Raw genomic sequence first — 13142 nt, forward strand, 5'->3', positions numbered from 1 at the left:
GGTTCTAATAGAATTTGCAATAAACTAAGACTACGTTATATTTTATCGACATATTCATGCACCCGCGTTTTACCGTTGTTCCTTGCAATTTTTATGTCCCAAAGACACCACTGAAATTCTTATGTCATCAATCGGGAAGCTGAAGTTAAGACAACAGCGACGGGGAAGGTAAAGAAAGCAGAAGTCAGCGTGAGCGGCTCGTCCATCTCTGGCCTCAGCTCTCTGCCAATACAAGAGGCCGGGAGAGTCTGGCCCCGACGCTAAACTTGCACTTGTCCACAGCGCTGCGGAGACACTCACCAAAGCACTTGCTCAGATTGGTCTGTTTGTCAATAAAGACTTTGGCAGAGACCACGTTTCCAAAAGGCATAAACATCTGCAGAAGATCCTGGTCCCCGAACTCCTGCGGCAGGTGGTAGATGAACAGATTGGCGCCCTCTGGCCCTACTCCAATTGGATAAGAGTCAGAACATCAAGTTAGATTTCTTGTTTAGGCTGCACGTGCACACACACATACACAGAGTTTACCAGTAACCCTAATCCTATTCACAGAGAATACATCTAAAAAAAAAAAAAAAAAAAAAACAGAACTCCATACAAGTCTTTCCTACGGCAGACCCGGCGCCGTGCTGGGCAACTACTTACCTTCCTTCTGGCTGCCAGCGATGCTCTGCTGCAGCAGAGACTGGCCGTAGAGGGAGGGCAGGGCGGAGGCTGTGTACTGCTGCATCCCTGAGTAGGCCTGGGTCAGAGCGTCCATGGAGCTGGCCGTCGACCCGTTGGCCATGGAGGCGCCCAGGCCTCCGTTCATGCCCCCGATGCCTGCGAGGCAAGACGCCACACCGTCATCGCGCCGATCGCGGAGGGTGCAACTCAAAAGCTCACGCCGGCGTGCGGTAAATCACGTCGAGCTCTCGCCGAGTCAATGCGGCGTCAGGAGGGCAGACAGTTTTACAGCACCGGTAGATTTACGGCCCCCCCGACGGGTGAGGCTAATAGTTCTTTATTGCCCCCTGGTGGCTACACGGTTGTGTGTGTGTGTGTGTGTGTGTGTGTGTGTGTGTGTGTGTGTGCGTGGATCCGAGCACTTACCGCTGACGCTGTTGGTGAGAGCGTTGAGGTTGAGGCCCACGGAGGTGCCGGTGAGACCCTGCAGGGAGCCCAGGGACGCCAGAGTGCTCATGGCGGCGCTGGAGCCCGCTGTTGAACCTGCTGCGTGACAACGGGGACGACAACGGCAAAGCGCTTAAAACGGAGCGCGTCCGCCTCGTTGAGACGCTGCCGAGGTCCTTGCCACAAATTGTCACGATTATGAAGGAACGACACGTCGACGAGGGGCCGCTTTAAAGTCGCTCCTCTAATGAGGGGCGGCCATTAGCGCGCCGGCGATGCGCTAAACTCAGACAGATGGAACCAATGTATATTTACACAGATTAAAAAGGCAAATGGGGTGCTAGTAAAATTTTATATGTGGGCGATTAGGCCCATAAAATAAATGAAGATGGCTGAGGGCCGTTAAGCAAACAGCGGCTGAGGGAGTTAAGGGGAGCGCTTTGAAAAGGGGGGGGGGGAATTAAAAAAAGAGGTAGCGACAGAGCAGCGGGGGAGGAGAAATCAAAGAAAAACAACAAGACATTTAGGTGCTACTTGAATCCAAACGCCGCAGCTGAGGACAAACAGCGGCTTGATGCAATCGACCACGAGCAAACAGCGGCGCACGCTCCTCCAAACTAAATCCTGATCAGTTCGAGTGGCTTTCAGTTCGACGCGCACACTTCGCATTCAGCCCCCGTCCCGACTGGGTTACCTGGACTGGCGAGGGCCGCCAGGGCTCCGCTGCTCGCGCTCAGGCTGCTGGTGGAGTTGGGGCTGCCGGAACTCTGGGCCGCAGCGGCGGCCGCGGCTAATGTGGCCAAGTTCTGTAGCTGAAGGGGGTTCACACCAGCTGGGGGGAGGGGGGGGGGGCAGAAGAGACGCGACGTCAGGACAGACTTATTAAAAAAAAGAAAAACAACAACCTAGAGGCAATTAGCTTTCTAGAAATGAATACTAATGTTTGATAACGCAGGGGCTCACAGTGGTCAGCGACAAGGTCACGCTGACAACTCTTAAGAGGTGTTCGTGGGAATGAAAATCACACCATTAGACTTTTAATCCTTCAGGAAAAATACAAAGGCCTTTATGTGGGAGTGAGAGGATTTAATAAGCTTCTTCATGTGGAATCAGTGCCGGTGAACTCTGGGACGGTTGCTGATGTGTGACTCCAGGTCTGAAAAACACTTCACACAGAGCTCGGCTGAGCTAATGCAATTAAAGTGGTGCATTGCTCTCCGCCTTCATCTTTTCTTTCTGTTTGACACACAATTCAGACACTTGGTTGAGTGTCTGCAGCCTCTAGAAAGTCAAATTAAGATTTCTGGTGGAAGACGTATTAACGGTCACATACACGGGGCCAGCTGAGGACTGGTACAGCGCACTAACGTGACCAATGTTTCTGGCTGTCGGTCTCCAGAGAGAGAGGATTATTAAGCTACACAAAATGACCAAGCTGTGCTTCTAAACTTTCAACAACGATATGTTCCGGTGTTTTAAAACCTGGTACATACTGTTCAGGTAGACCTTTTCATGTATGCGTTTTATTAAGTAACACATATCAGACGACGTGTGCCGCTACATAACATTCCAACGCTAAAAACCAGATGGGTTACAAAGTTTAGCACATGAGCAACAAACATCCTTCTGACTCCCGCAGGGAGGGGATGCATCTTCCCCCTCACAGGAACCATTGATACGTGATTTCATGAGGTCGTGGCTGTGTGTGGGTCTCTTTAAGCAGCCTGCACAGGCCGAGAATAGCGGCGCTGCATATTAATGTGCCACTGATCTGAAACAGTAATGTGATTTACCGCAGTTAAAAGCATGTGGGTGTCTCGCACTGAGTCACAGGGTTGGTGACATTCAAGGAGTCAGCTTGTTAAAATCTAAAGGAGGACTGAACAAAATAAAATACATATAATAAAAGTAAAAATAAACGCATGCGAGAGGATGAGCTCACCTCCTAGCCTCTGAAGTCCGTTGAAACTGCCTTGGTTACTAATAGATGAAGCCTGCTGCAGCAACTGTCCAAGAGAAGAAAACGAGACACATGATGATGACAATGACAATGATGACGATGATGATGATGATGATGACGATGACGATTCAAGACACTTGTCCCAATGTTGCCTTCATGTTAATCTAGTAATTTGGGTCCTCATTCTAAAAACCTTACACTGCTATATTATTCAGGCCACCTACACTATTTTTTATAGTTAATGATTTAGTAACACTGCTATTTGACTTGCCTTCATTAACTTTTGCTTTAAAAAGATTTTCTGTGCAACAGCAATAATGTATTAAATTGAGTGAGATTATGCAAGTTTCTTGGCTGCATGCAAGAGTTTCTTACAAGCGCCATTCTTTGCAGAGCCGTGCAGCTGCGAGGACAGAAGACGCTCGGTTTGCTTCGAAAAAAAAAACCCCGCTTCAAGTCACATGATGAGCGGCTGTGCACAAGCGCATCACATGATCGGGGTGTTCAGTCAAAACACACGTGTGGCATAAAATGGCCATGTTTGAGCAGTGGCAGCATTCGCAGAGGACGAACCAGCACATCAGTATCAGTGCTGCTGCTGCTGCTGCTGCTGCTGCTAGTTTCAGTTTTCTTTGGCTGGACGCGTCGGCTGCCGCCTTCCCTCAGATGGGCTGTGCGGCATCGCTTGTGACGCGCCTCTTCAGGTCTTATTAGGTGTGTTTGCTCGTCCCGTCTGTTTTGACAAGATGAGCGTGCCGGTCCGCTGTCCAGCAGCGTCCTGACAGTACTCCGGGCGCTAGAAGGAGCGAGGTGGCAGGCGCCAGCAACACCAGTGACACGGTAAGAGTGTTTATGTCAAAGGGAAGCGCTTTAAGGTTTCAGTGGAACTTAGCCCGGCTCGACACCTTTGCATTTTCAAACTGATGGATGAGGCACTGAAAGCTCGTCTGTCCAATCAGGGGAGTCGCTCTCAGACGAGAGTACGGTGGAAGATCCTGCCGTTGCGACACTCAAGTGCCTTCTGGACTTTCTTCAGGTTGTGTAATGCGTTCTTGCACTATTTGCTCAGGATTAAATATTACTGCTCTCCGGTGCCGGAGCATTTGTACTACGCCAAGTCCAAAAAGCGCCTTTGGTGTGAATTCATTCTCCGGGAGCCGCCGCGCTGAGCGGGCGGAGGCAGACTTACAGCCAGGTACTGTGGCGTGAGCGTCCCCAGGCTGGCCAGGTTCCCCCAGGTGGAGGCGTTGTTGAGCTGCTGTATCTGCTGCACGAGCTGCTGCTGCAGGCGCCGCTGCTCCTTGTCCCTCTGCGTGTCGGCAAACTTCACCACCAGAGGTGAGGAGCAGCCCTGGAGCGGCGGAGCACAGGTCAGAGGCTTCAGAACCCAATCGGATGCAACCGCGGCCGAATTCAAAGCTTGCTTAACCGATGCGAGGAAATGGTTGCTGTAAGAATTGTTGTAAAAAATAAAAAAAGGTGGGGGGGTGGGGCAGGGTATCATCTATGCCTCCAAAAATAATTTTGATGCCCGTTACATTCATATATAAGAGCTAACACACAAAAGAAAAGTCTGCCATGCATAGCTGGACCAGGCCACATTCCAGAGGAGGAGGTGGTGGTTGGGGGGCGGGGGGCGAGAGGGGGGACGGGGGGGACGGGGGGACGGGGGACGGGGGGGGGGGGGTAAACGCTGCAGACAAGAGAACCTCTTTTTTTTTTTTTCCCCCGCTCACCCCCTGGGGAGCCAAACGCATTACAGACAAGCAGACGAGAGAAAGATGGAGGACACTGAAAAACGTGACACTCAAAATGACTGGGAGGGGGGGGGGGGGGGGACGGAGAGGGAGGGAGGGGGGGGTTGGTGGTGGATGTCAATGTCAGCGGGACGTTAACGAGGAGATGCCTTCTTACGCAATAGACACATCTCACAGGAGACGGTCACATCGTGTTCAGACAGACGCGTGGACATGAGGCGTGCGGTGCAGTGTTCTGAGGAGTGGAGAGCCACACTGGGAACCGGACTGGACCAGGGAGGAGGGGGGAGAAGATGGCTCCTGAACCAGCGACGGAGGAACTGGGGAGTCGGCCGTAATGAGGGGAGGGAGTGAGACAGAGTGTGTGTGGGAGGGGGGACGGGGCGCAAAAAATAGGTGGCGCCTCCTCAGGGGTCTGCATGGACTGTGATGGGAGGGGGTTTGGCGTTTGGTTGGGCTCCTAATTAGGCTCGGCCGGACGCTCCGCTGGGGAGCCTCTGACCTGCTGGCTGTCAAATTACTGCTGCTCCACTTCCAGCAAGACACCATCGCTCTGCACAATGACACGGAACCAGTTTTGGAGAAATAGAATCGGGGTGGGGGGGCTGCCCCGAGGGAGGGGAGGTCTTTATTAACCTATATTGGATGATTTTATTATTTTTCATGTGTGCTTACAAAAGGGGAAGATGCTCCTTTCCCTTTCCGTTCCCTGTGGCCCTCAACAGTGCAGCTCGATCACATCGGGGGTCAATAAAGGAGGGAGATGCGTTGGGTTCGGACGAGAACGACCGGGGCGGCGTCCCATTCGGGTCCGGAGGCGGCCGACGTGCGAGAGGCACAGACGCGGCTTCCCATTCAATCACCCGGCAGGACGGCCGTGTCATTCTGTAATCGGTGCGAGTGACTTTGGAAAAATGAGTCATGCTCCGTGATGAATGGACACCATCCGTTTGGACGGGCTTGTCTTTTTTCATTTTCATCTCTCGGACGCGACGGGGGCAGCGGCACGTATGTATGAGACGGGGCGAGGGGTGGGGGTAGGGTGGGGTGGGGTGGGGGGCGGACAGGGAGGGGAAATGAGAAACAGGTGCTAAGGGGTACAGTACCTCCATAGTCTGAGAGTGATGCATGGTTTTGATTGCATTCTGTGCCATTGCCCTGGTAGCAAATGTGACAAACGCACAGCCTGTAGGGGGGGAACAATAGGAGAGGGGAGGGGAGGGAGGGAGGGAGGAGGGAGGAGGGAGGGAGGGACAAGAAGAAACAAAAACAAGACAAAAGGTTTGGACAACTCGTTATGAACCCCAAAAAACACATTACAGTACAGAGAATGGCAACTCCCAAGCACACAGAACCACCCTCACTGGTTAGCACACAGAGAAAGAACACGACGACAGGAGAACAGTTACACTATCACATGACCACAGTGATCGACAAGATTTCCAAAACAAAACACACAAAGAAACAATTGCCACCAAAGAGGCTCGACTATGCGGTGTCATGGTTGGAAACAGTGATTATATACACAGGAAGATGCACACAAAAAACACACTAAGAAAAAAGTGGGGGAAAAAAGCCTTTGATTCCCATAAAGTGCGCGAGATTCGCCGACATCAAAGGGAAGCGCGGGATGTCGTCTCGAGTGGCGGTGATATGGTGAGCGTTTACTTAAGCTGGAGCGAGGTGAAAAAAATAAAGCGCATTTATAAATATATAAATATATATATATTTATAAATATATTTATATATAAAACGTCTAACTGTCTCTGCTAAGAGGTTTAATCGCACTCATCGGCGGCGGCAACCCGCGCCGTCCGTTATCTGCGGCTTTATGCGGCGCCGAGAGCTGCGACGACAGACTAATTCCAGCCCTCGGAGAGAGTGTGATGAAGGAGGTGGTAAGAGGAGGAGGAGGAGGAGGAGGAGGAGGAGGAGCTCGGCTGCCAGCTGAGCCCGGCTAACACCGGCAGCCAGCGGTTGCCAAGGCGACGGGAGCCATTGTGCCGGACCGCGAGCGCAGCAGCACAGGGTAGGTGGGGGGGGGGGGTAAGACTGTGGGGACGGAACCGGTGCCATTAGAGGTGAACAGCACTTCATTTAGAGGCTGGATTAAGGATGCTGCTAGTGGAGGGGGGGAGGGGGGCAGGTGCAGGGCGGGGCTCCATATAAATACTTGATGAGAATATCAACTTTGTTGTTGCTGAGGGGGTGGGGGGTGTGAGTGTGTGTGTGTGTATGTGTGTGGGGGGGGGGTGTCGCTGCTCCGTCGTCTCCGCAGACAGCGCCACCTACCTCGGCTCTGGCCGTCCGGCCCCCGCAGGATCCTGCACTCCTCGATCTGGCCGAAGGAGGAGAACATCATGCGGATCTCGTTCTCGCCGTACTTCTTGGACACCATGCCGATGAAGAGCTTCCTGTCCTCCACCGCTGCGGAGCCACAACCGGAAAAGGGGGGAGGGGAGAGAGAGAGAGAGAGAGAGAGAGAGAGAGAGAGAGAGATATCAGTCGGCAGTCGCTCCAACGCTCGAGCGCAAACGTTTGCAGGAGCCATGAAAGGCGGCGTTGATGCACCCGGCAGTAGGCCACGCCCCCCCTCCCCCCGCCGCCGTTTTCAAGGCCTCTCTCTTTGTCGCGCCGCCACCGTCTCCTGCCTCTCAGTCCAGGCAGGTTCCAGCCCCTCGGTACCAAATCTCCAGCTTGCAACCCCCCCCCCCCCCCCGCCCCTCCCCAATCCCCCCCTCAGGTGTGTGTTTCTCTAGACTGATGACTGTATCATCCATTGGTGGCATCTCCCAGATCCCCTGTACCTGCTTGGCTCCTTCTCCCCCCCGGTGCCTCTTAAAGCCTTTAATCCTCCTAACCCCTGACTTCATATAGAAATTGTGTACCGCTGCACATTCCCAAAACTTAATCCCCTCGCAGGCCCTCATATTTTTGGCATTAAAAGAGAGAAAGAGAGAGAGAGCGAGCGAGAGGGAAAGGGAGGCACACCATCCAGCTCCCACTTTCTTTGAAAACCCTCACGCCTCATTTGTTTTGCCTAAATCTCCCAAGCGTCACTCGTCTCTCCTTCGCAAGAAGAAGAAGAAGAAAAAAAGAAATACACGCGTCACGTTGGGCCGCGTCCCTCTTCCGCTCCCCTGGTTTAGATTTTTTATTTTTTTTATTTCACCGCTCGGCGTGTTGCGCGAATCCACTTACCGCTCGTTTTCTCGCTGTCAGCGGGTTTCATCTGGATAGGATGATGCATCTGAAATTTGAAAAGCAGAGAGAAAGGGAGAGAAAGAGGGGAGAGAAGGAGGAGTGGTTACCGCGGCGCCGGTCGGCAATGTGACCGTGCAGGCGCTCGTCACCGCGACACGTGCGCATCTTCGCACTGTGCATCTGCATTCCAGCATTTCCACTCCGCGTGTCTCTCAGTCAGCGAACACCTCTCGGAGGTGTGGAGGTTCGGAGGGGAGGAGGAGGGGGGAGGAGGGGAGGAGGGGAGGAGGGGAGGAGTCGGGCGCACGGATCAAAAACCGTCGGCTATTCACTTTCATTTCTCGCCGCTCGGCCGACGTGAAACCGAGCTCATCGATTCCTGCGCCAGCCGGTGGAGTCGGCGCCGGAGGAGAAGCTTGACACGGCAGCGCACCCTGCTGCTGCTGCTGCCGCTGCTGCTGCTCCAACGCACAGCCAGTGTTTGTCTTTTTTAAATTATTAATTTGTCTTGGCTGCATGATATTGCACACACGCCACACAGCGGACCGAAGGTGTGGCAGAGCCAGGATGAGCTCGGTTCCTCTCCTGCGGAGCCAAAACGCCTCCGATCGCAATTCTGCCGTTCGATTCCAACGACGAGGAGAGGGAAAAAAGGCTCCGCTATCTCGTCTTTTTCACACTGTTCTTACAAGCACTTAGTCCGGGACTTCAAGGCGGTGTATTTTTAGCTCGTTTAGCCGCAATGTGACGTGACAGAAAATAAACCTAGAGATAGACGGCTGAGCAGGTTGTACTCATGAGTGAAAAGAAAATATACTGGTGGGTTTGTTTTTTTGTTTTTTTTTTGGGGGGGGGGGGGGGGTGGAGGCTTTTTTTTTTTTTTTTCTTTCTCCATCTGACGAGCACCAAAGAGAAGCGAGGGACAGATGGTCGGCTCAGTGTGGGCACTGGCGAGCGTCGCGGACCGAGGCAGCGAGAGCAGGAACAGGCAAACAAGCGGAGGAACCACACATGTCGTCGCTAACTCGCTCGCTAGCGTCAACGTCTCTAGCAGGGACGGTTGGGGGGGGGGGGGGGGGGGGTTGGGGGGGGGGGTCTGGCTGATGGATGTTCCTCCGGCACAGAGCGACTCCGCCTTGCTGCGCCCATTTGTCAACCGCCGGTTCAATATTTACCTGTAACCTCGTGCGCGCCGAGCTCAGCTCTCTGATGCGCTCGGGTTATGGACGGAGGCGGTCTGGTATAGATTTAATTGATCGGGATGGGAGTAATCTGGGGTTGGCGTCTAATCGGGGGGGCAGATTTGTGGAGGTTTAACAAGCTGGACTGCACTTATTCCAGTCAACTGGGCTTTAATCCCTGCGGATGAGTGGCGAGGAAGAGGGGGCCGCCGCAACAAGTCTCCCTTTGTATGGCCGCAACTTTTGGGAATATAAAGATGAAGACGCGCATCAATGATTCATGAAGACAGGCATTAATAATTTGCTCCACTTTGTAGAAAATCAGGTCTTGTGCCTCAGTGAATAACCTGCTGCCTGGCCAAGCGCACGCTGGCCCAAAACAACTGCGCATGTGTGTTCCTATGAATGAGGCGGTGGGGTGGGCGGTGGGCGGTGGGCGGTGGGGGGGTCACCTGGGTTATCAGCTGGGTGAGTCGAGGTTAGGAGCGGATATTTTCCCAGGCGAGCGGGAGGCGGCCCGTACTGGGCTTACTCACCCCACTTAAGGTCTTTATGTTGTGCAGTGCATTCTGGGCCTCCAGTGCGGCTTTTCTTGTATAAAAAGTTACAAAACAGCATCCTGCAGAGGGAGAGATTAGAGCGAGGGAGAGAGGAACGGGGACACAACAATGGGTGGAGGGGTGGGGTGGGGCGGGGCGGGGAGAGGAGGAGGAGAAGAAGAAGAAGAAGACAAAAAGCATTAAAAAGGCAGCGTGCACGGAGGGCTGCATGTGACGCCGCCACTGCTGCGTACTGCAGAGCCGCCAGAGAGAGAGAGAGAGAGAGAGAGAGAGAGAGAGAGAGAGAGAGAGAGAGAGAGAGAGAGAGAGAGAGAGAGAGAGAGAGAGAGAGAGAGAGAGAGGAGATGAGCGCATGTATCTTCTCTGCGTATCACATGTTGGAACCATGTGACAGGATATTCTTGGAGCCAACTGTTGGGGGCTGCACACGCAGGCAGCCAAGCTCATGAGATGGCTGGAAGCAGCGACATGGCCGAAGGGAAGACCGCCGGCTGAGCTGGGTGGAGGTGGAGGTGGAGGTGGTGGAGGATCGTGGGGGGAGGTGGGGGGGTTCTGATGTCAAACCGGGCCAACGGTGTCAGTGTCACACGACATTACATAAGAATCCAAATCACGCACAACACAGGTGGCGTGAAAGCGGGCGGACGAGGAGCGACGGCGAGGGAGGAAGAGGAGGACTGGTGGGCGGGAGGGGGAGGGGGAGGGGGGCGGGGGATGGATGGAGTTTGAGTGTGGGAGGGGGGTGGGGGTGGTGGGTTGGGGGGAGGGGGGCGAGGCTCTCATCCTTCCGTCCCAGCAGAGCGCCGGTGGTGTTTCAGGCCGTCGCTCTCTCTGTGCTGGGGGAAGTGGAGCACTGCAGCGTCTCTGACCTACATAGTGTGTATTATGCTGTTACTGGAGCTCCGAGGCCGCGGGGGGTGGGGGGGGGGTGGGGGTGGTGGAGGGCTGCTGAACTCTAATATGCATCGAACTGCTCTCTTCTCCCCCACCCACCCTTCACAACCGGCTGAGCTCTTCAAACCCCTCACTCCCCTTTTTTTGCCCCCCTCCCTCTCCTCCCTCTGTCTCTCTCTCCCTCCCTCTCTCTCTCCGTCTCTCTCTCTCCCTCTGTTTCTCTCTCTCTCTCTCCCTCTCCCTCCCTCCCTCTCTCTCTGCCACTCCAGCCCAGCCTCCAAATTACTGGAGCTAAATAAACCATCCGGAGAGGCGTGATAGTTATCAGATGATTTTTTCATGACCCGCAGCAGACGTGACCTAAAAAACATCTCGAGTCCTGACGGCCGCCCTCAAAGTAAACAAACAACCTCCCTCCACCCTCCCCCACCCTCCTCCACCTTCCCCCACCCCGGCCGGAAAAGGGGGAAGAGAGAACGGGAGGCCGGTTCAGGGCAATTTGGAGCGAAAAAATGAATGGGAAACAAAAGCGCGATCGGTGGCGGGCCAGCGGCGCTGAGAGGTGGCATTATCTGCCAATGCAAATAAACAGAGAGCAGATAGAATCGGGCTGTTGCTGCTCTGATAAAAGAAAAAGTGCCCCCCCACCGGTACGGCGGTGAAGCTGATGGGCTCGGAGGTGCTGCCGCTACCGCTGCCGCTGCTCCGCCGTCACCTCGCTGGGCTGTGTGAGCCGGAGACGGCTGTGATCAGGCCAGATTATCTATTAGAATACATTAACATTGCATTAACATGTCAATAGGGCATCACAGCTGACACTCTGTGCAGAGCAGGGGCGGGTTTCCGCTCAAGGAAGAGGAAAAAAAGAGGGAATGGGGGAAGGGGAGGGGGGGGGTTTCGGAGGTTTGTAGGGGGCGGGGGGGGCTTTGAACTCTTTAGCCTCCCAATGAACCGCGCATGGTGCCTGTATGTTTATAAGCACCCATGGCATAATAAGCACCCCTGAGATTTCCTGACACGTCTTTGAACACGCCGAGGATTATTGAGGGCCGTTAGATGTGCGTGGCGTCTTTGTGAAATAATGAAAGGAGATCATGTGAATCGAGTGTTGCTCTGCCTCCAGGCCCTCCGACACACCAAAGGTCCTTTTTTAGAAGCCACAGCGGAGGAAGGTGAGCACGGAAAGTAAGACCAGATTCGGAAAAAAAAACAACAAGAAAGAAAAGGAATCCCACCCAGAGTCACCAGTGAGAGAAAAGACTCAGACACTCAGCAGAACTGCGGCGCAGAGACGGAACAATACCGACTTGATTGTGAAACCAAATGGAGCACAAAACAGCTCCATTTGGGCTCCATCCAGCGAAATGAACATTGATTTTTAACTAATGCTGCTTTTTCTATGCGTGTCTGCAGCCTTTTTGTCCACGAGCAAACTGATAATTAGGTCCCTGAGAAGGTGACAAACACGTGGGCGGGACCTCCAGCACAGAATCCGGCCTCCGCACAATAGAACTTGATGACCAATCCGGTGCAATGTTTGCAGGGGGGGGGGTGAGACCTGCGTGACGCGGGCGCGTCGTCGTCGACTCTGCTCACCTGCGGCAAGTCACACGAGGCCGCCGCCCCCCAGCGTCGGTGCAAACACTCACTTCCCTCTGCGGTTTCCTCCCCGGCTAATTGCAACGCAGCGCCGGCCCCTTTATTTATCTGCCATTTTCGCTTTGAGAGGCACCGCGACTGAAACCTGCAGTTGAAGAGCACTTCCCTCCAGAAAAATGGGGAAGGAATTACGTAAACCAGGAGTGTGGAAATAACACACGAAAAAAAAAAAAAAAAAAAGGTGTTAACTCCCTTCAACGAAAGAAAAAAAAAAAAAAGTGAGTAAATCATCTGGACTGTAGCGCAGCTACACAGCGCGTAGCGACGAGCAATGCCATGTGCTGCCCGAGGCCATTGTCCAGAAATGTGATGCACCGTGATGTGGCAATAACAGCGTTCTGACCAGTGGAGCCCAGCGGAGAGGACTGCGTTAAACGGAAGCCATTACCCTCGGCGGTGCATTTCACAATCTTGTTACGAGGCGTTTGGCAGTTTCTCTCGGCGGGGGGTTTTTATCGTCTTCCTTCCCGTGGAGAACCTTACCTTTGCTCTGAGGGGGGTTCTGGGTGCGATCGCGGAGGATGTTGATTTGATGCACGGCGCCAAAGGGCTCGAAGAGCTCTTTCAGTTCCGTTTCCGACCAGGACCGCGGGATCTGTCCCACAAACATCTTGATGGTGTCCGGGTCGGGCTGGTCCAAGTGCTCCAGCGACCCGGTCATCTTGATGCCGTTGCCATTGCTGCGGGACAAAAAGAGAGATAAATGGAATGGCGGCGGTCACGTCGAGATTGCAGGCAAAACGACAAAAGCAATAAAGACGACGAGAACCAAACGGCGGCTTCAGTTTCATTCCATCAAAGTCCTGCGTCGCCT

General features: G+C 53.7%; 1 protein-coding gene across 5 annotated transcripts in view; it reads right to left on the bottom strand.

Moving 5' to 3' along the window:
* The window catches only part of LOC142904586 (CUGBP Elav-like family member 2), a 29832-nt gene that overhangs the window by 5280 nt on the left and 11410 nt on the right, over positions 1-13142 (bottom strand). For 3 of the 5 annotated variants that reach the window (XR_012929428.1, XM_076050775.1, XM_076050777.1), the window contains exons 2-12: positions 12812-13008; positions 9752-9834; positions 8032-8080; positions 7123-7257; positions 5937-6016; positions 4263-4424; positions 3056-3119; positions 1808-1945; positions 1093-1212; positions 646-822; positions 301-447 (exon numbers count right to left, since the gene is read on the bottom strand). Coding sequence is in view for 4 of the 5 variants with exons in the window: in XM_076050775.1 (XP_075906890.1) it covers positions 301-447; positions 646-822; positions 1093-1212; positions 1808-1945; positions 3056-3119; positions 4263-4424; positions 5937-6016; positions 7123-7257; positions 8032-8080; positions 9752-9834; positions 12812-13008 (1352 nt within the window). In the remaining variant the exon portion in view is untranslated. The remainder of the gene's footprint in view (positions 1-300; positions 448-645; positions 823-1092; positions 1213-1807; positions 1946-3055; positions 3120-4262; positions 4425-5936; positions 6017-7122; positions 7258-8031; positions 8081-9751; positions 9835-12811; positions 13009-13142) is intronic. The other 2 variants (XM_076050776.1, XM_076050778.1) reach the window with 1 other exon arrangement.

This window comes from Nelusetta ayraudi, unplaced genomic scaffold (assembly GCF_046127955.1).
Source record: "Nelusetta ayraudi isolate G7.1 ecotype Tasmania unplaced genomic scaffold, CSIRO-AGI_Nayr_v1 ptg000129l, whole genome shotgun sequence".
Lineage (NCBI taxonomy): Eukaryota > Metazoa > Chordata > Actinopteri > Tetraodontiformes > Monacanthidae > Nelusetta > Nelusetta ayraudi.